This window comes from Prinia subflava, chromosome 1 (genome assembly GCF_021018805.1).
Source record: "Prinia subflava isolate CZ2003 ecotype Zambia chromosome 1, Cam_Psub_1.2, whole genome shotgun sequence".
NCBI classification, from domain to species: domain Eukaryota; kingdom Metazoa; phylum Chordata; class Aves; order Passeriformes; family Cisticolidae; genus Prinia; species Prinia subflava.
This window is the reverse complement of record NC_086247.1, coordinates 48320685-48340883: the sequence shown is the minus strand read 5'-3', so window position 1 is coordinate 48340883 and position 20199 is coordinate 48320685. Positions and strand designations below refer to the sequence as shown.

At 40.4% G+C, this 20199-nt stretch overlaps 1 protein-coding gene across 1 annotated transcript in view; it reads left to right on the top strand.

Annotated features, from left to right (window-relative positions):
* Nucleotides 1-20199, top strand: part of COLEC12 (collectin subfamily member 12) — a 91950-nt gene that overhangs the window by 67432 nt on the left and 4319 nt on the right. The window contains exons 3-7 of the mRNA XM_063395784.1: nucleotides 7829-7951; nucleotides 14039-14137; nucleotides 16613-17659; nucleotides 19067-19555; nucleotides 19675-19811. Coding sequence (XP_063251854.1) covers nucleotides 7829-7951; nucleotides 14039-14137; nucleotides 16613-17659; nucleotides 19067-19555; nucleotides 19675-19811 — 1895 coding nt within the window. The remainder of the gene's footprint in view (nucleotides 1-7828; nucleotides 7952-14038; nucleotides 14138-16612; nucleotides 17660-19066; nucleotides 19556-19674; nucleotides 19812-20199) is intronic.

Here is a 20199-nt window from a genome sequence, read left to right as displayed (position 1 = left end):
TTGTGATTCTCTGGACTGCTGCAAAAAAGAACAAAGCCAGAGAGAAAATGCTGCCTGGGTTATATAAATAAGTGAGAGATGATGGTCAGGCTGAAAATGAGGGTTCTCCCCTCCTTTAATGAAAGGGTTTGTGTACATTACATAGAATAAAGTATTCCTTACGCTGAAAGCTTTCCAGAGATAATAGTGTTGGCCCTCTGAGGCTCTTTATTATGTCAAATGTGGGATTCTGATTTATGGGAAGTGGCTGCTGCCTCCAACAGACTCAGTCTGGTGTGTGGAGGAGAATTTGCTTGATGGCCTCTGTGTGCAGAGCTTTGGGCTGCAGTGTGCAGATCATCAAGGGCTGGGCTTTCCCATGGTGTCCAAGAGAAGGAAATCCCTCATGTTTAGTGAGATACCCTGGACTTTTGATACAAAGTGCACCCCTTCCACTTCAGGGGATGAGGGACAGGGTGAGTGAGCCCTGCCAGCCCCAGCCCCAGCATTGCCCCCTCAGTGTTGAGAGTTGGAATTATGAAAGTCCTGGTAGTGTCTTTGATTTTCTTAAGCCTCAAGGAACAACTCCTCCCCGCTTCTATTTTTCAGGAGTCTAGGAATCTCTTGTTCTCCTAGAATGCAAGGTGAAAGTCTCACATAATTACATAGCTGCAAGAATCATAGAACAGTTTGGGTTGCAAGGGTCCCTTAGTCATCTAGTCCAAATGCTCTTCAGTGATCAAGGACATCTTCATCAAGACCAGTTTGCTCAGAGCCCTGTTCACCCTGACCTTGAATGTTTCCAGGGATGGGATATCTACCACCTCTCTGAGCAACCTGTTCCTGTTTCACCACACTCATTGTAAAAGTCTTCCTTTTGTCCAGTCTTCTTTTGGTTTAAAGCCATTTCCTCTTGTGCTATCACAAGGGGCCCTGCTAAAAAATTTGTCCCCATCTTTCTTATCAGCCCCTTTTAAGTACTGAAAGGCCACAATAAATTTCCTTTGAAGCCTTCTCTTCTCCAGGCTGAACAGTCCCAACCCTCCCATCCTGTCTTCATAGAAGAGGTGCTCCAGCCCTTCTGATCATCTTCATGTCCCTCCTCTGGACCTACTCCAACTGGTCCATGTCTTTCCTGTGCTGGAAACGCCAGAACTGTACACAGAGGGGGTCTCACCAGAGCAGAATAGAGGGATGGAGCACAATCACCTCCCTGCACTGCTGGCCACACTGCTTTTGATTCTACCCAGGATGTGTTTGGCTTTCTGGGCTGCAAGAGCACATTGCCAGCCCATGTCCAGCTTTTGTACACCAGCAACCCCAAGTCCTTCTTGTCAGGGCTGCTCTTGATCTGTTCATGCCCCAGCCTATATTGATACCAGGGATTGCCCCAACCTTGAACTTGGAAAGAAAGGGGCAGCAGGTGAATAAGAAATGTTGAATGTGAAGTTCAAGGTAAAATCACAGGAATTGGTACCACTGGTCCTGGCAGGGGTTGTACAGCCTCACAAGGCACAAATTCTCAGACTGGGCTTTTGAGGTGTGTTTTCTTCTCTCCAGAGGTTATTTGCACAAGCTGCCAGCTGTGTAGCAGGGCAATCAGATCATGCTGAACACTGTAGAAACCTGTGGAGATGGAGTGGTTTGGGTTGGGTCCATTTATTTATTAATTTTGTAAGAAAGAAGCTCTGTGTCTTGCAGTGTTTACTTGAAATATAGAGTGGCTGTTTCAGCCTGCCATGCTGCATGATTTTCCACCTGGCATAGGAAAACTGGCATGAGTTGGGTGAGTACATACCCACTGCTTAGATTTCAAGTTTAGCTGCTTTAATTGCTTCCTAATAAATAACCAGAAACTTTTTTCAAAGCAAGCATAGCTTGCATTTGTCCCTATTTGATTATGAAACCAGAAGCAAAACCAGAAAATTCCAGAACAAATGACAGCATGTTTGTGCTAAATATTTTTTCCAACAGCATTGTAAAAATCTGGCGATTAAGTTAAGCAGGCTGTTGCAATCCACCTGCCCACAAGCCAGCACTTCACTATTTGGGTGAGCAGGACCATTGCCATTGTGGAGACAGGGCTTGCCAAAACTGTGGCATGGGAGGAGGTGTGGACCTTTACGCATTAGCTAGGAAATATGTAGGGCATCTATTTGGGTGTCATTCAAATTACAGCTTTTACAGTGTGAGAATAGACTCTAAACTGAAGAAATTCGTTTTGTTTCAAAACAATAATTAAAAAAAGCATGGAGCAGTTTCAATTTTTGCCATTTGTGACCATTATAAAGAAGAATTGCTTTCCGAAGTAGGCCAGCATATGGAACCATCAAATAATCAGTTTTGCTCACTGCAACAAAACCTGTCCCATGATTCCTGAAGGATCATGAGAATTGTTTTCATGAGGGGTAGGTTAATAACCTGTGACACAATACAAAAGAGAAGACAAAAATCTCACTGTGAATTTTGTGTCTGGCTGGATCCAGACCTGATTTCAAACCTATAAAAAGTTATTGTTGTCAAAGATGCTGTTGGCTGCTTTGTCTTAGTGTGCTGATATAATATGCTGGAGTTCTGTCATTACCACAGCTTCTCTGTAAAAAACATACACACAAACATATTTTTCCATATATTTGAACATAAATGTGTTCGTGTGTATGTATATATGAAAACACTTACCTGCTTGGACTTTAAAATAATCTCTGTCCTATGAGACAAACTTACTTTCGTTATTGCCAGTCATGCATATTAGTAAATATCAACCATTTTACACTTGGGTGCCTCAATTTAAGCACTTACAGCCAGGTTTTTCAAAACATTTTGATATTTAAACCTAGAGATGGATTTCTCATGGGATCACCTATTTTTGCTTGTGAGATAGACACCACTGGGACCTTGTTGCAACTCTGCAATGTTAATTACCTCTCAGTATTTCACTCCTAGTTACCCGTCGAATCACCAAATGGTTCAGGTTGGAAGGGAACTCAAAGATCCCATAGTTTCTTCCTCCCTGCCATGGGCAGGGGCACCTTCTGGGGTGGGAGGCCTGAATTAGATGTATATCATTTGCTCATGTCTCTTTAAATATAGATATTAGATCCACTGCTGTTTTGAAGACATTAGTTTTGAGAAAACACTCATTTGAAGACTGCAAACTAGGCTTGCAACCTTCCTTCCAAAATTCAGGGATGTTATCTCTTTTCAGTGAATCACACTGGGGAAAACCCCTCCAAACTACTGTATTTTTGCTTCCTGCACTACATTTCTTTATCTTATCGTTATTGTTCTTGCTCTTATTTCTTGTCAGGGTTATGAAGGAAACCTTGCATGTTTGTCAAAATTGATTTGCTAGCAGAAATATTATGAGGCCACCTATGATCCTGCAGCCAGAGGCATGAAAAGAACAGAGAGGCAAATACTTGTAAGAGAATTATTCAGAAAAAAAAGTGTGTGCATGTCATATTCCAGCGTTTAAAGATCTGCTCCTGACATGTAATATGGCTGAGGAGTCAGGCATTTTGTAAGGTGGTTACAAAGAGCAAAGATATTTAGTCTCCCATTAAAACCATGGAACAAAACAGCAACAACAACAAAAAAAAATCCCCCAAACAAATAAAACCCAAAAAAAACCTAGCTCCTCCTTCAGCAAAACCTCTTCTTGCAGCCCAAAAGGAATCTGCAGATGTGTACCCCCTGCGTGAGAACAAAGTCTTCAGTCACTGGAATGCAATGCTATAAAAACAAATACTACAAAGCCTGGTAACAGGGGGATGTCTCACTTGCATATTTTTTGTGAGCATTTTGGTTTGCAGAGAAGGGGGTCCCCAAAGCATGTGAGCCAGCAGGATCTCTTTGTACTAGGTTGCTGTCTGTTTGGCCAGATGTCTTCCCAACAGTGAGGCAGAAAAACCAGAGGTCTTATTAAAATAAGTCAGGGAAAGGAATGGTAAAAAGCATATGTCCAGTGAGATGAGGCACATTGTGTCCCATCTGATATTTATTAAACATTGATCAAATCGTCAGTGAGAAATGCACGTCATGCGGAAGTGACCCCGGCTCCCTGGGTTTGGAAGTCAGTGACAAATGTCTGGGAGCAGACCAACATTGAAAACACGTGTACAGGACACAGAGAGGAGTGTGCTGCACTAGGAGCATCATTAACAAATGGAGAAGAGCTGACTTCAGCCAAGAATGCCCTTTTGCAGGTTTTACATTTGTTCTGTCAGTGGGATGTGTGTGTGGGCTCTTTCCCTTTCCATTTAGTCTGCAGCTTTCTAGATGAGATGTGATACATCTCCTGAAGGAATTCTGCATTTTATGTCAGTCGTAACAGCAAGCAGTCTAGTGGATAAAGCTGGGGAAGTTCTGCCAAATTAAAGCCCGAGCATGGCCTCCTTCAAGCCTCAACTCACAGCTTTTGTGGTAAACCTGCATGATTTTATGCCAGCCCTCTGTGCTTTGTGTAATCACAGTAAGCATTTTTAATTGTCTCCCATTTGTTGTTGCTTAATATTTTGGTTATCATATCTTTTCAGAACAACCTTTGAATATAAATGTGTCCTATAAATGGACTAAATGCATCTTCTATATCAGAACAATCTTATTTGGGCATGGTCCTTAAGCGAGGTAGTGAGGAAGAATAATAGGGCAAGCAGAAGTCAGGGTCTGTGTTGGGGAGCCCTGATTATACTGCAGTTCATCCCTGTACAGAGAGGGTTGCATTCCTGGCTTTTGCCTTTGCATATAGCCTCATATATTTAATTGTTCAGAAGACATCAGAATGAGTCTTCCAAATCTTTTCTTCAAGGGGTACCTATATCCTTTGTATTTTTGTAGTGGCTTTTATACGTTTAGTAAACTATAAAATCGCGTGTTACTAGCAGCAGAGTCAAGCACTACATGTTTGCAATAAAGAGCAAATGTAATTGCTCTGAAAGACTTTATTGCATCCTAGGTAAAAGAAAACAAAGGAGCCTGTTAGAGTTCCCTGGCTTTTCACTGCAGCCCTGGACCTGGGTCATGTTAGATGAGGGTAGCAGGGGTTCATTGGCAATCAGATGCAGTTTTAGGCTGACAGGCAGAAAGCCCCAGCGAGGAATGTAATACACAGTTCCAGGCCAGTTAGCTAATGGAATCACTCCAGCCTGTATGATCGTTTTAGTACGATGTGCCTGTGTTATTGATACCAACCGTGCTGGACTGCTAAAGGATGGAAAGGTCTGGCTTTTGTTGGGGTGCTGTTCTGATGTCAGTTTGAAATACACTGAAACTAAAAGTTCTGAAAGGCCAAAGTGCTGTTTTATTGAACCAGAGGTAGAGAGGGTTGAGACAAGTGAAACTAGATCCCTGTGAAGCACTGGAACATACATGATGCTTGATGCTGAACTGCAATACATCCAGTGACATTGGTGAAGTTTCAGCTCGTTACACTACCCAGGAAGCCGGAGTACAGTAACAGAACGCAGGTCATGTCATAAAATGAGTAATCTTAGTACGAGACAGTTATCAAGTGAAACTTTTCACTGTGCAATTGCTGCCAAAAGCTTTGTTTTTACTTCTGCCTTTCTCTGTGTTTTGTACCTCTGCAGTCCATCATTCTTCCCAGATAAGGATCTAGGCCTACTTCAATTAACATTAAAATAAGAAGGATCAAGCGTTCTGTTTATCTATGTATTTGGAAAGTGAATATGATGTGAGTTTTGCCCCCAGCTTGTTTTTGGATATGTGGGGCTTTCAAAGACAGCCAAATTGGAATCTGAACTTTAAACCCTTCAGTGAGGGAACCTTGCATTTAGGACATAGGGGCTCAATGTGCCCATTAGTAGCAGCTAAGACCAACAAAGTGGTGCTCCAGACACCACCAGGTTCCCACTGAGAAACCATTTCAGTCTCAGAATACCTATTGCAAACCTTTAGAAAGCTGCACTTTCCCTAACCTGCTTTTTCAGCAATTAGAGCTTCCTCACCAGCAAACTCCTTGTGACTGTAAACCAAAGGAAGCAAGCCAGCCCTAAGCAAACCTGACAACTGAATTATGGACTCTTCACCTTTTCTTTTGTGGTGCAGGAGTTACCACCCTTTCAAATCCAAGTCACCAGTAAATGAGCTATGCAACTGCCTGTCTCTGTGCCAGCTCCCTCCCTTCCCACCTCACAGAAGGCAGAAGAGAAGCCTTTACTCTCTGGAATTTCTGTTCTTGAGTTTATGCTTACAAGCCTTTGTCTCATTTCCCCATAATGTTCTTGAAAAAAGAACCAATGCTCCCAGCTGGTCTTATGCCTAAACCACAAGGAACACAAATCTATGACATCACTTTCATCACATGGCAACAGAATGTGATGTCACCCTGAAAATTAAAAAAAAAAAAAAAAAAAGTGATGATGTAATGTGGAAAATACCTGCAAAAGATTCATTTCTGCATTAGCCACAGTGAGTATATGTACAAAGAGGATCGAAGAAAATGCCTTGTCAGATAAACTTTGTATAAATCCTCTTCCTCAGTTGTTCCAATACGGTAATCCTTCCTTCTTCAAGTACCTTAGGTTTGAAGGAAGTCATTGGAAAATGTCATTGGAGAGAGAAATGCAGTTGACTTAACTCATTATGTTGGTCAGCCATCCTCCATGAACCCAGGGGAAGTAGCCTGTGCTTTTCTCTTAAAAAAAAAAAAAAGAGAAAAATAAAAAACCACTCTGCAGAAGGTCATGAGTTTGGAAAAGTAAAATCATCTGTGCATTAGGCCTCGGGGGAAATATAAGTTACTCATAAAAAGCTACAAAGCAAGTTTTGATTAGTTAAGTAATCTGGTACATAGAATTTATTAGAGCTTAAAGCTTTCCTGTGGGACTCCCCTAATAGTACACAAATAGAGTGAAATATCAAAGAAATGCATTTTCTGACAGACACAGAAAGTTACATTAATCCTGGCCTGCTTAACGCACCTTGGAAAGACGGATAAATCCCACCTATTTCTTCCAGCACATTGGTCCAGTTTTCAGGTTTTTACACATTTGTGCTTCTGATTAATAGTCCACACTTGCAATGCTCTTGAGCTATTCCCAAGGAGCACAAAAAAGGAAAATTGTTTCCCTAATAGACTCAAAGATATCAAGTCATTCTGCAAAAAAATTTAAATATAGAATAATAAAGTTCTGTTTTCTTTCATCAATTTGAGGCCATTTTTCTTAGGCTTGTCCACAAAGAGAAATTCACCAGCATTTTTTCTGTGGATGAATGGATGGCTGTATAAGTAAAGCACCCCTTCTTTTCTGGGGAAATAATGTTCTCCAAAACCCCCCCCAAAAATATGGAAAAAGCCTCTCTTGTTGTGGAAGGAAGTGTTTGCATGGTAACTATCTGTGGTGACTGTTACAAAGCAGAACTACTCCTACTAGGTTTTCACAATGGGTTTTTATTTCTGTGGTTTTTTTCTGCCAGAACATTTGTTGTGTCCTATTGCTCCCACAGGGATACCAAATGCTAAAAAAGCTGCTGCAGTGTGATGCTTGACAGAGGAGATGCTAATAAAGGTTTTATTTCCAAAGCTCACCATAGTCTTATTAGCATAATCAGAAAATAGCCACCTCTCAGGAAAGCCAGAGGTTTTCCAGTGAAGCAGAACCTACTTCTCTAAACTAAGATCCCAAAGTGATTGTTTCACTGAGCAGATGTTTTACCCACCATGATGTTTTATCCTGGCAGTATAGGCAAATAGGCACCCCATATGTAAACATCATCTGCTTCGATAAATAATTTGCTCTTTAGAAAACAGAGGAAAGGAAACGAGGAGACAAACCCAGCAATGTGTTCTTTGCCATTGTTTTAAATTTCTTTAAATCTTCTGTTGCAGGTATTCAGGAGGGGAGCCAATGTACCAAGTGTAAAAATAACTGGGCACTGAAGTTCTCCATCATCTTATTGTACATTTTATGTGCCCTCTTAACAATCACAGTAGCCATTCTGGGATACAAAGGTATGTATGCATTGAAACCAACATTTCACTTTCAGACAATATTCCAAATACATCATCACTTATTAGCTAGCCAGGCAATTTGTCACATTTTAGCCTAAATATCAGTACTTGGGCAATGTTGGCTTTTTGTACATACATAACAACAAACTGCAACCTTAGAATTTCACTTTCAAATAATTATGAAATTTTGGAACTAGATTAGACATTTGAAAGGAAAGTTAAAACAAAATGATCATTTCTCCACCAAGAAGGAGTACTGGAAGACACAAAGCTGTGTAATGTGCAACAGCCAGGAATACCTTACAAATGTAATATTTATCATAGGAACAAAATGTAGTATCAATATTGCTTTGAAGTGCCTGGAAAAAGAAAAATTATACCAGGAGATGCCAGTGTATTGACTATCCACAATAATTGTGATGAACAAAGACACTTAGATGATTTTAACAGCAATTTCAAAGATTCTGGTTGTTGAGCAACCCAGTAATGGAGAGAATTTCATTTGTTGAAGTCACTGGTTGGGCACATTAGGAAACATGGCTTAAAATTCCCATAAATCCTTATCACTAATTAACTGTAGCCACTTAGGCATTTATAGAAATGTTTTGATGTAAAGACCTGCTTATTGTGCAGTTACAGCTATAGTAAGTTAAATAAATAAGATGTGAATTCATAGTATGAAAAGGAAAGTGAACAGCATCGTTGTGAGCATTATAGCCGGGTATCACAGCTTGTTGCAGAGAAAACCAAACTAGTGTAAACTACCTGTCTGAGTATGGCTCTGAGAGTAGTTTCAAAACCCCTCCAAGGAGCTGGGTAAATATTCATGTGATTAGCATGCAGTGCATCCTGTGCTGCCAACAGCTGCACTCGCAGCACAGCTGACATCACCTCTGGTCCTTTGCCAGGAAAAGAAAAGGAAATTGTAGAAATAGAAAGGATAAATAATTATTGAAGAGGATTTGGCACAGTTTTGAGTGGGAGAAAATTAAAACTATTTGGTTTAGATAGAAGATTTATCCATGGAAAAGGGAGACTATGATGAACAGATAGACTTAGGTAATCCTGTTTCATGGTAAAGCAGACAGAAGGTGGCAAATTTACATCAAAGGAAAAAAAAATGCAGTACATCTATGTGAATACAACTCCTGAAGTAACTGAAGAAAGTCAGATTTTGAGGGACAAAAAACCTTCCAGGATTCAAAAACTTATTCTTGGTCTATGAATATAAGATCATTTGGTCACATGGATTTGGGGAGGCCTTTTGCAGATATAAATCTGCAGAGACCTGCTTGCATCAGATGAGAATGGGATCTTTCCAGACTTAACCCAGCCACTAAATGACTGGGATTTAGCAGAATTTCCCTCAAGAATTTTATATAAGGCTGTCAGTTCTGGGGCTTCCCAGAAGACTCAGCCCTCACTCAGCATCAGATGCAAGTTTGAGATGAAGATCACTTTGGAGAGACTACTGCTCTTTATCTTGCTTTGGCAAATGATTGCATGTGTGGAGGAAGCAGTAGTAGTAAGGAAACTGTCCAGAAGACTTTGGGAGAAGGAGTTTTTCTTCCTCATTTCAATCTTGTTTTCAAGCTTCTTTCTCTATGGGGGCCCCTAGCACCATCTTTTCCCCAGGCTTTGCTCTCTTCTTGAGGCTCAAACTTTGCTTCACTCATTTCTAAACTTCCTTCTTTGAATGAGCAGTCACTCACCAGGGATGAGTCCTTCTGTCATAGCAGTACCAAAACACTTGAGTTATCCAAGACAAGGACAAAAGAATCCCCTCTTCCACAAATAAATGTAAAAGGGATCATAGGAAGGTGGATAATGCATATCTTGCTCAGAGACCCTAGGACATTTTGGTGACCACTGCTCCACTATTCACCAACTTGGTGACTATAACATTTGAATGCCAAGGAAAAGAGCCAAAAGAGACAGAAGTCTTGTTGAATCCAAGAATTCCTTCTGTAACACCAACCAGCAAATGGCCATATGTCAGGCATTACTTCTGCCTTTTGTACCTGCTGTTTAAGAGCTTTGTCTACATGCTAATTTGCAGGAAGAACATAAGTTAAATAAAACCCCAGCTGACAGTACATATTCAAATGAATTACTGGAATAGTTTTGATTGTTGAGAAGGGATAAGACCTTAAAGGAAGAACAAAACTCAGAATACAAGTATAGAGTTCTTGAACTCTCCTCTCTGTATCAGAATTTACTGCAGTATTACACGGAAAGAAGGAATTCTGCTGGCATTAGGGATTCTTTCAGTCTCTTAGCTAAGTTTCCATTAAATTTGCCTCCCACGTTTATAAAGCCCAAAACTACTTTTAAAACTTTCATTTCCTACATCGCATTTAAATATCCTTTGTGATTTAAAACGTTAAAACTACTAATCAGTGGATTAAATATGACAAGCAAAAAAGTAACTTAATGGGAGGCAAAGTCAACACAGAACAAACCTCCAAACTGGTGGTAAAAATTACATAGTATGTTGGAGAAATCTGAAACCAAAACATGAATGAATAACAAGGAAACAAAACATCAAGGAATAATGAGGCAAGTTTAGTATTCTTCTGCTCTGAGAAGACAAATTATTGTTTAAAACACTAATAAAGCAATCTGTAATTTTTGCACATACTTTATTAAATTAAATTAAAAATACAAATTTATAATTTTTCTGGTACCACCCAGTGTCAGATTAGTCTATTGAAGATGAATGATATTCCTGTGACTCGTTCCAGTAAGGGAATGCTTGCAACTTGAATTTCTGGTAGATTTTATTCTCTAGTCAGTCCTTGTTTTAAGTTTCTGGAGTAATGCCCACCATTACTGTCATCTACCTCTTTTATCTGTCTCCCAGACAAAGTTTGCCTGCCATTACCTGGGCCAACACATCCATGTGAGATGGCACATTTTGTCATAGTGGCTTAGATGCAGACAGTCCTCACTGTTCTGGTCAACACCTACTTGAAATTTTGGCTTCCTTTAGAGGATCTTCACCCCATTTTCCACTGTGATCTTGTCAGAAATTGAGATGGCAATGCAGAGAGATCAAGCTGTGAATTCAGGTGAAGTTAACCAAAAGCAAGTTAAGACATACACAACTTTGCCTTTTTCAGAACAGGCAGATTGTAGCAGAACAGGCAGGGAGTAACAGAGTGGCCTTTTGTGTGGGATATTACAGCTGATCTGCCTGTTTGCCTTTTTCTGGAGAAGGTGGAAAGTGGCTGTTCAAGTCCAGAGCAGTCGCTAGAGGCTGGCTTTCACTTCTGAGAGTGTTCCATATGCTCACCTACCACTGAAGGCTCCACCCAGAGATGGTGGTGGGATGATGGTGGTGGTGTCTTACCAGGGAAGGAAAGACATTCCCAGTAACAGGACATTGGTCCATATGACCTCTGACATCAAGAAAAACAAAACCCAACATTGGCCTCTTGCTACTCATTCTCTCCTAAATTCATCCTTTCCACTTGCAGGGTAATAGCAAGAAAAGCAAATAAGCTACAAGTTGCTTTGGGAAGGAGTTTGGGCAGGGATCAAGTTCCCCAAACCCATTATTTGTTTGACCATGGAGGCTAAGATCTCACCCCAGTATAAAGCAAATACAGGCACTGGTTTATCTATGGGATGGTACCTTAGCCCTGGAGCTAACCCTGCAGTCACGTTTGCAGAGACCTCTTCTGTTTCTGCTGCTACAGTTGGGTGGTTTGGGATTTTTTTTTCACTTTGAACAATGAAAATACCATATGCTGTTGTATAATTACTTCTATTCAGTCTCATTTAACTGCCAGACAACTATTTATTGATAGGATTATTACTGTTTTCATTTGCTTTAGACTCTTCAGGGTTATATTTTAACTCAAGATTTCAGTGCTAGATTTCATTCAATCATGAAAACATACTTGTTAAATGATAGTTTAGTTTTATAAACTTCAGATCTGAAGTACAAACTGACTTTCATTTGGACAGCAAAAGGAAAAAATTACATTTTCATTTAATTACTAATAATATATATTCATTTGCCAACTCCAAGGGGGGGAAATGGTTGAATATTACACTAAATCTGAATTAACAAGAGCCATAGGTGATGTGACATTGCTAGTCAAGGCACAGGTTCAGCAGAAACACTAGAATTAGGCTTGCTTTTTAAATACAGATGATTTCATAAGGACCCTCTAAGTGCCCAGAATGAGCCGTGCCCTGGCAGTGACTATCTGTAGACGAAGGAGAACACCACAGTGAACAAGGAGCTGCCTAGAGCCAGAAGGAAAAGCCAAGTCCTCACTCTCACTGCATGTGGATACATGCATCAGTGGAGTGTCATTAGAAGCTGAAGGACCTTTGCTCATCTGGGCTCCAGCCTGGAAGACAGCAGGGCAGGACAAACAGAATCAACTCTGGCTCTATTTAGGAAAATTGACATTTAGCATTTTGACAACTTTAATGGGCAGAAGAACCAGTGAAAAATTAGTGCTATAATGGTGAGAAAATGCTTTCTAAAGGAGAAGGTATTAAGCAACTGTCCCTCTGAAAAAGCAAGGCCATTATTGTAGCCTGGCTCTGGTATTTAGCAAGCAATTTGTCATCATCTCAAATATAAAAAGCCACACTCTGACTGACTGCACACACAGTAGAGTCTCTGTTTTACTGGCTTGTTAGCAGCCTAGAAAGGAGCAGGCAGGTAATTCACCAAAGGTTGCATGGTCTCTCTGAAAACCCTGAGACTTTTTCTCTGTGCTGTTGCATCAGATAATCTTAGTCTGGTTTTCTCATGTTGGTTTTTGGGAAGCAGTAAAAGCTTCCTGTGTAATTGTGGTACCCAGAATCAGAAAAACAAATGCAAAAGGTTAATAAAGAAGGATCATCTGATGGACTACACTTTAAAGGTCTGGGATTCATGTGGTCACTCAGGAGCAGCAAAAGATCCTTAAATTTCATTTCTCGTGAAAACCCAAATCTTTAAATAGCAACAATTTTTATGAGACTCTTTTCCTAGCTGCAGATCATTTCACAGACAGAAAGAGTTAGTGGTACCCCTCCCCCACACAGGTTTACAGAACCTCAAAACATGGGAAACGTTTTCTTTCTTCTGTTTGAAAGAAAGAGCTGGCACAATAATGCCTGTAGCCTCTCCCAGGGTTGTGATAGACACATTCTGCTCCCAATGTAGCAAAAGGACTAAATAATTTCATGATGAGAAGCAATTTCTACCCATGATTGCGGCTTGAATGCAAAAGGCTATGAGACAAAGTTTGGTATGAAAGTTGTAGGCTACCTCTAACCTTGCAAGCATTTCACGTTTTTGCAACTGGAAGCCACCCCGGGCTGTTTATTTTTTGCTCTGCTTTTTCCATTCCCATATTAATTTCATCAAATAATTGAATGTCTCAGTGACAAGAAAATACTCAGGCATTACAAAATAAAGGACTCATCAGTCATAAATCTGCACTTCCTGAATGACCATCCTTTCAATCTTAATGAGGCAGATTTTTTTCAAGACTGTTTTGAGTGATCTGTACCATTATCAATATGTTTAAACCCCCTTCAAACATTTAGTAGTTACTGTCTCAGTCCTAAGTTTGCTATCCAGGTGGCAACTTTTAATGATGAAAAGGCACAAGAAAAAATAAATTTTCTTTTTAAGGAGAAGTGGTTCATAGCAAAATTAAAGGAAGTCTTCTTTCACACATATAAGCCTTTAGCAATCAGTTTTCCTTTGCCACACAGCACTGTGCTTGAAGCATGGAAATACTGTTAAAAGAAAAGGACTTTTTGAGGAAAACCCACAAAGAGGGATTTCCTCATTCAGGAGAGAGATTGCTCATGGGCAAGAAAAAAAAAAGTTTAGGGACTGCTGGCAGACTGAAGAAGAATTCTGGGTCCACCAGCAAATAGGAGCTCATCCTTCCAACATTTCACAGAGCAACAGCAGAGTGTAATGGCAAGCAAGGCAATTTTAAGGCATTTTCTTTTTTTGCTGTTTGGTGGTAGTGGTGTGGAGGGTTGTTTGATTTATTGTTTACTAGTCTTTTTTCATAATTTCACTTTTCTTCTTTCCATAACATAATGTTCTCTCTCCCCTAGTTGTAGAAAAAATGGACAATGTGACAGGTGGCCTGGAAACATCCCACAGAAGATACACAGAAAAGCTCACTGAAGTGGAGAGTGACCTTAAGAAATTAGGTAATCTACACACAAGCAAAGCCCCTTTGTTTTATGGACCTGGGGTGTTCTCCTGGCAGATGAGGCAGGAAATTTTTCTGAAAATTCCCTGCCTGTGACAAGATACAGCATTTCCATTCCAGTTTCTTGAGTACTTGGGAAAGTTCTTAAAAATAGTACAGATCAGCTCTAGTTAGAGGAGCATTTTAAGAATACTTCAAAATGTACAGTTCCTACTGAAGTCACTCTGAAAGTACATATATTTAAATAAACAAACACTTAAGTGTTATCCTCAGGAGAGAATATTCTCTGAGGTAGAGATGTAGAATACAGCAGAAGCTGTTCTACAGCACAAAAAATTCTACGTAAAATGAGCACCTGTCACCCAGTCATCCTGATGTTGTTTTAGTAATTAAGATTCAAAACTGAAGGCCATTTTACAAGGTATACAAATAATCAGCTATTCCAAATTTTTATGTCTGAGGCAAGCCTATTACTCCCATAAATTGTTTCTTGATCATCCCAGGGAATACAGGACATAAGATTGTTATCTGTTTGAGTGTCCCAAGTGCTATCAAAGTTGTCAATTTCCAGGAAAATGTAAAAAAAATCATTGATAACAATTCTACTCTCTAAGTGTACATTTTTACTTTTCTTCCTACACATAGACATACAGTTTTTATTGTAGAAGTATTAATATACACATACATGCATGTGATTCTTGAAATAAATTTTGTCTAGTTTTGTAAACCATATATTGAGACATGTATTTCTAGGAAATCTTCCTTGCTTGCAGCTTGAGTATAACTTTTTACAACTTTTTTTCCCTCAGAAAGGAGCTGGCTTCTAAAGTATTTGCACACTGCATTTAGTTCAAAGACGTGGGGTAATTCAGTGACATCTACAGAAGTAAATGTTACATGTTAAAGCTTGTGCAACTTTTTGGATTCTGTTTGGGTTATTATATTATGCAGATTAAATTTTCATGACTTGGAGCACCTTTGCTTCTTTCTTGCACACACATTTTTACACACTCCTGGATGGATGCTCAGTAAGACACTCAGGATCATCAGTTCCCATTTAAGTGGAGTTGCCATGGAGGAAGTTAGGAAAGTTCTGGAGCAGTCTGAGTAGGGGACATGAAAGTTAGAGAAGTGCTGTAGGGCCAGAAGGATAAAAGCGTGTGGTGAGTGGAAGACAGGCCTTTAGGGATTAGCTGTATGTGGACCTGGCAGTTGTCAGAGCTGTGTGAGGAACACAGTATAATATGAGCTAGAGCCAAGAGGTAAACATAAAGTCAGAGCTGAGAAGACCTGGGAGCGAGAGAAGTGGCAGGGAAAGGAACTGTGCTCAGGAAAATGTCCATCCGCAAAAGACTCCGTAAACACTTCAGGCTGAAGCCTCACAAGCCATCATCTGACGTTTGCCATCATGACTCATTCAATCACACCAGACAAAAGCACCATACACAGCTGTATTCACTGTAATTTATGAAAATCATACTGCTCTCTCTTGGCATCATCTGAAATTATGGACTTCAGACTGTCTAATTCATAAATATAGCTACACTTAGATGAGGACAAAAATATATGGACTGTGAGCAGGATGGTGAAGTGAATGAGGTCAAGCAAGGGAGTCTTTTCTGAAAGCAAGCGTTGACTGCTTATTTCCTTGGTTTCTCTGTTCTGGATGATAGGCTGTGCAATCTCAAATGCTTTATCATACTTGGACAAGCTTCCAGAAGTATTCCATAGGGCAATGTAAGCACAAGCAGAGATGTTCCTCAAAGATTAAAGGTTTTGCCTTCCTCAAACTCAGAACATGAGGAAACAATAATGGCAAAATAAATGTCATTAAAAGGAATAGTAATATATTAGAGAGAAAACCAGAAATATATCTTATCCTGACATGTCTGAAGTACCCTGCTGGCAAAGCTTTTGTCTCTAACTCAGATTGCTTTAAAATAAGTATAAAAACTTACTTAAAACTAAACCCAAGATTTTAAAAATTGGAACTATATGTACTAATTCGCAGTGAAAGTGTTCTACTTGCAGTGAAAAGAAAGAAGAAAACATGAACAGATGAAATAAACTTCTGAGCTTTCAGCAAATTCCAGTTGTAACTTCAAAACCTACACTTGCTGATACCTCTTTAATGTTTTGAATTCTGTTTCCCATTCAGTTTTCATTCAGAACACGGCATTCTTGACTGCATATACTCTCAGTTTCTAAACATAGTTCTTCCCATTTGTGATGATAGAATCACCATTTTGTTCTCCTCAGCAAAACACAAGGTCTCCATCAATTCATCTTTGCTTTTTTTCTCTGTCTAGAGGCAGAACTTTGTTTAGTGGTTTCTCTTTACTGGAAAAGATAATGTAAAAGTTCTACTGAACTGTTTGACAACTTGACTGTTCTTAAAATAGACTGTGCTGTTTTATACTGTGTTTAAAAAAAAACCCTAAAGCCTTTCCAATTTTTTATTCCTGTTCAACAGATGACCAAGCTGGACAAAAAGCCTTGAATACTAACACTGAACTGTCCAGCTTCAGATCTGACATTCTGGCTCTTCGTCAGCAGCTTCATGACATTGCAGAGAAAACTACCAGAAACAAAGACACACTGGAGAAGCTGCAAGAGTCTGGAAATGTATTAGATGATAGACAGAACCAAATGAAAAGTGCCTTAGATAGTAACTCTTTCATGATCATCAGTGTCAATAAGACTCTTCAGGCATATACTGGCTATATCAACAATCTTCAACAAGACACAAGTAATATACAAACAAACCTGCAAAGCCAAGAGCATTCTCATAATGTGGTCATGATGAGCCTGAACAACTTAAACCTGACTCAAATACAGCAAAGAAATCTTATCAGTGCCTTACAGAAATCAATGGAAGATACAGGCTCGGCTATTGTAAGAATCAAGAATGACTTTCAAAATCTGCAGCAGGTTGTTATTCAGGCCCGGAAGGACACTGACTGGCTTAAGGAGAAAGTACACAATTTACAGGCTTTGGCTGCCAACAACTCAGCAATGGCAAAAGCCAACAATGACACGCTTGAAGACATGAACAATCAGCTCAGCTCCTTCAGTGGGCAGATGGAGAACATCACCACAATTGCCCAAGCCAACGAACAAAGTCTAAAGGATCTCCAGGAACAGCATAAAGGAGATGAAAACAGAACCGCTGCCAAATTCAGCCATCTGGAAGAAAGGTTCCAAGTCTTTGAAACTGATATAGTCAATATCATCAGCAACATCAGCTACACCGCTCATCACCTACGGACACTGACGAGCAATCTCAATGAGGTCAGGACAACTTGTACAGACACCTTAAGTAAACACTCAGATGAGCTGATTTTTATGAACAGCACGCTAGCCAATATTCGCATAGACTCTGCATCTCTCAAGGTGCAACAGGATTTGATGAGGTCAAGGTTAGATGTTGAAGTTGCCAATTTGTCAGTAATTATGGAAGAAATGAAGCTGGTGGATTCCAAACATGGCCAGCTCATCAAAAACTTCACTATCCTACAAGGTATGCAGCTTCCCTGATGATGTGTGTGTGCTGAATTCCTGCTTGCATGACTTCTTTAGTTCTATGGAAGTTAGTGCATGCTACAGGTACAGAATCCTGGGGTTTTCCATTATCTAATCCTAAACTTTAAAAAGGTTGGTGTAGTTTGAATTTTCCATACTAATTTTTCTATGCCTTTTTTACATAGATAAAATGGGGATGTTATGGAAGAAGGTTCTGACTTAGCAAAATTTTATTCTGTCTGACTGACTGACTGGATCTGCTTTTGATTTAGTTTCTAAAATAAGCGAGTGAAGGTGTGGAACGTCAAGAAACCAATCTCCAGTAAGAAGGAAATGGCTAAAAAATATATGTTGGACTATTCCCAGAAAGGTCCACCCTTACTGAAAAACAAGTTGCTATTTCACTTCAAGCCAGTTGTTAGTCTGCCAGAAAACATCCTACTTTGCTTAGTTTTTAATCCAGGGATGCTTTATTTTCTCCAGAAATAAATAGCATCAGATTTAGGAGGTTTCTCCCAGCCAAATATTATCCCAAATGAAAAGAACACTCATATTTCCAATCAGATGTGAACCAGTACAAAACTCTAATCACAAATATAAATCCATTGCTCCAAATAAACTAAGGCTGCATTAGAGCAAAGATTACATGTCAGTAACCTTAACCATTCTCATTTCAACCAGACCTAAATGATTCCAGCTTGGAAATATGTCTCTGGAGGAGTTTGAATTATGTAGATTGGTGCTGGGGGTGGGAAGGTATTGTCAAGGGATTTGCTCATCCATGAACAGAATCCCAAATTGTTTTGTTGTTTATTGCTGTCATGGTATTACCATTTCCTGTCATGGATTATTGTTCCCTGTCTTGTTGGGGCTGGCCAATTTGCAACTTCTGGTCTTTCCCACAGTTGGCCTTTTGCTCACTATCCGTCGTTTTCTCTTTTTGACACCCCACTATTGACAGACCAACAAACAGGATAAGGAGAAAAGGTCCTGGGTCTAAGAGCAGAGAGATGAGACTAGAAGGAGAAGGGAGCATGGCAAAGTGAGGGAACATGACCACCAACACACAGGACTAATGATATAGACTAGTGCACAAAGTTTTGCAGAGACCTTGGCTGGCCACCTGGAGCACAGTATCACCATCCAGTTCATATATATGTACAAAATGCAGAGTATTTTCTGTATCCTGTATTTTGTGGAGGTCAGGGAAAGAACAACAGTATATAGGACCTGGGAAGCAGCTGTGCTACTACAAGCACTGATGAAAGCAGCTGTTAGCCCAGTTTCTGTGTTGTTAAACATCCAGTGGCGCTGCTCTGAGATGTACTAAACAAGCCCACCCCACATGGGCTTTTTGTTTCATTTTCTGTGCATATCCCTACTTTGCATGCTTACATTGTTTCAGGCCCTCCTGGTCCAAGGGGACCTAAAGGTGACAGAGGCCCTCAAGGTCCTCTTGGGCCTGCTGGCCTAAAAGGACAAAAAGGAGAGAAAGGAGAGCCCGGACCACCAGGACCTGCGGGAGAGAAGGGCCCACCTGGGCCAGCCGGGCCCCCAGGAGAGAAAGGAGGCAAAGGTTCAAGAGGATCGCCTGGCTCCAAAGGTCAGAGAGGTTCTCCTGGCAAGACAGGTCTGCCTGGACCAAATGGAGACCCAGGGCCACCAGGGCCCCCAGGCAAGGATGGTCCCCCAGGGCCTCAAGGCCCACCAGGATTTCAAGGCCTGCAAGGAACGGTGGGAAGCCCAGGGCTCCCGGGACCACGAGGACTAACTGGACTGCCTGGAGTCCCTGGGCTGCCTGGTCCGAAGGGCCCACCCGGCCCACCGGGGCCGCCAGGTCCGGCCATGCTAATGGCACTGCAGAGTGAGCCTACGCCCGTGCCCGAGGCCAATGGTAAGCCAGCGACACCCTGCGCGCTGCGGATGGGGAGGGGCTCCTCCACTGTTACTGGCCCTGTTACTGCTCCGATGAGTTACCACAACAGGCTTAACACAAAAAAATTCACATCACAGGTTGTGCTCCCCATTGGAAGAACTATACGGAAAAGTGCTACTACTTTTCAGTTGAAAGAGAAATTTTTGAAGGGGCAAAGTTATTCTGTGAAGAGAGAGCATCACACTTGGTTATCATCAACAACAAAGAGGAACAGGTAATTACCTTCTCTTGCTGTTTTTCAAGGAGGGGGTTTGAAGTTGTTTAACATGTAGAAACCACAAGATAGTGGGAAGCTGAGACTACCATGAATTCACAGAAGTAAATATTGATTAACTCATTGCGAATTGTAGAAGTCTTGAACTTTTAAAGATGGAATTTGTAATTCCTTGTGTACTAGCAAAGTATTTTTTGCAGCAGTGAATATAATTTAATTTTAAATTATCTGACTAGTATGACCCAAAAATATCTTTAATCTAACTATATTTTTAATGCTATTCAACATGGCAGTGGGGATGTCAAGATACAATTCCTTACTCTTTGGGTTTTTTTCAATTTGTATCTATAAGATATTAGCTGTGACTTTATGTCAACCTAATTTTCAT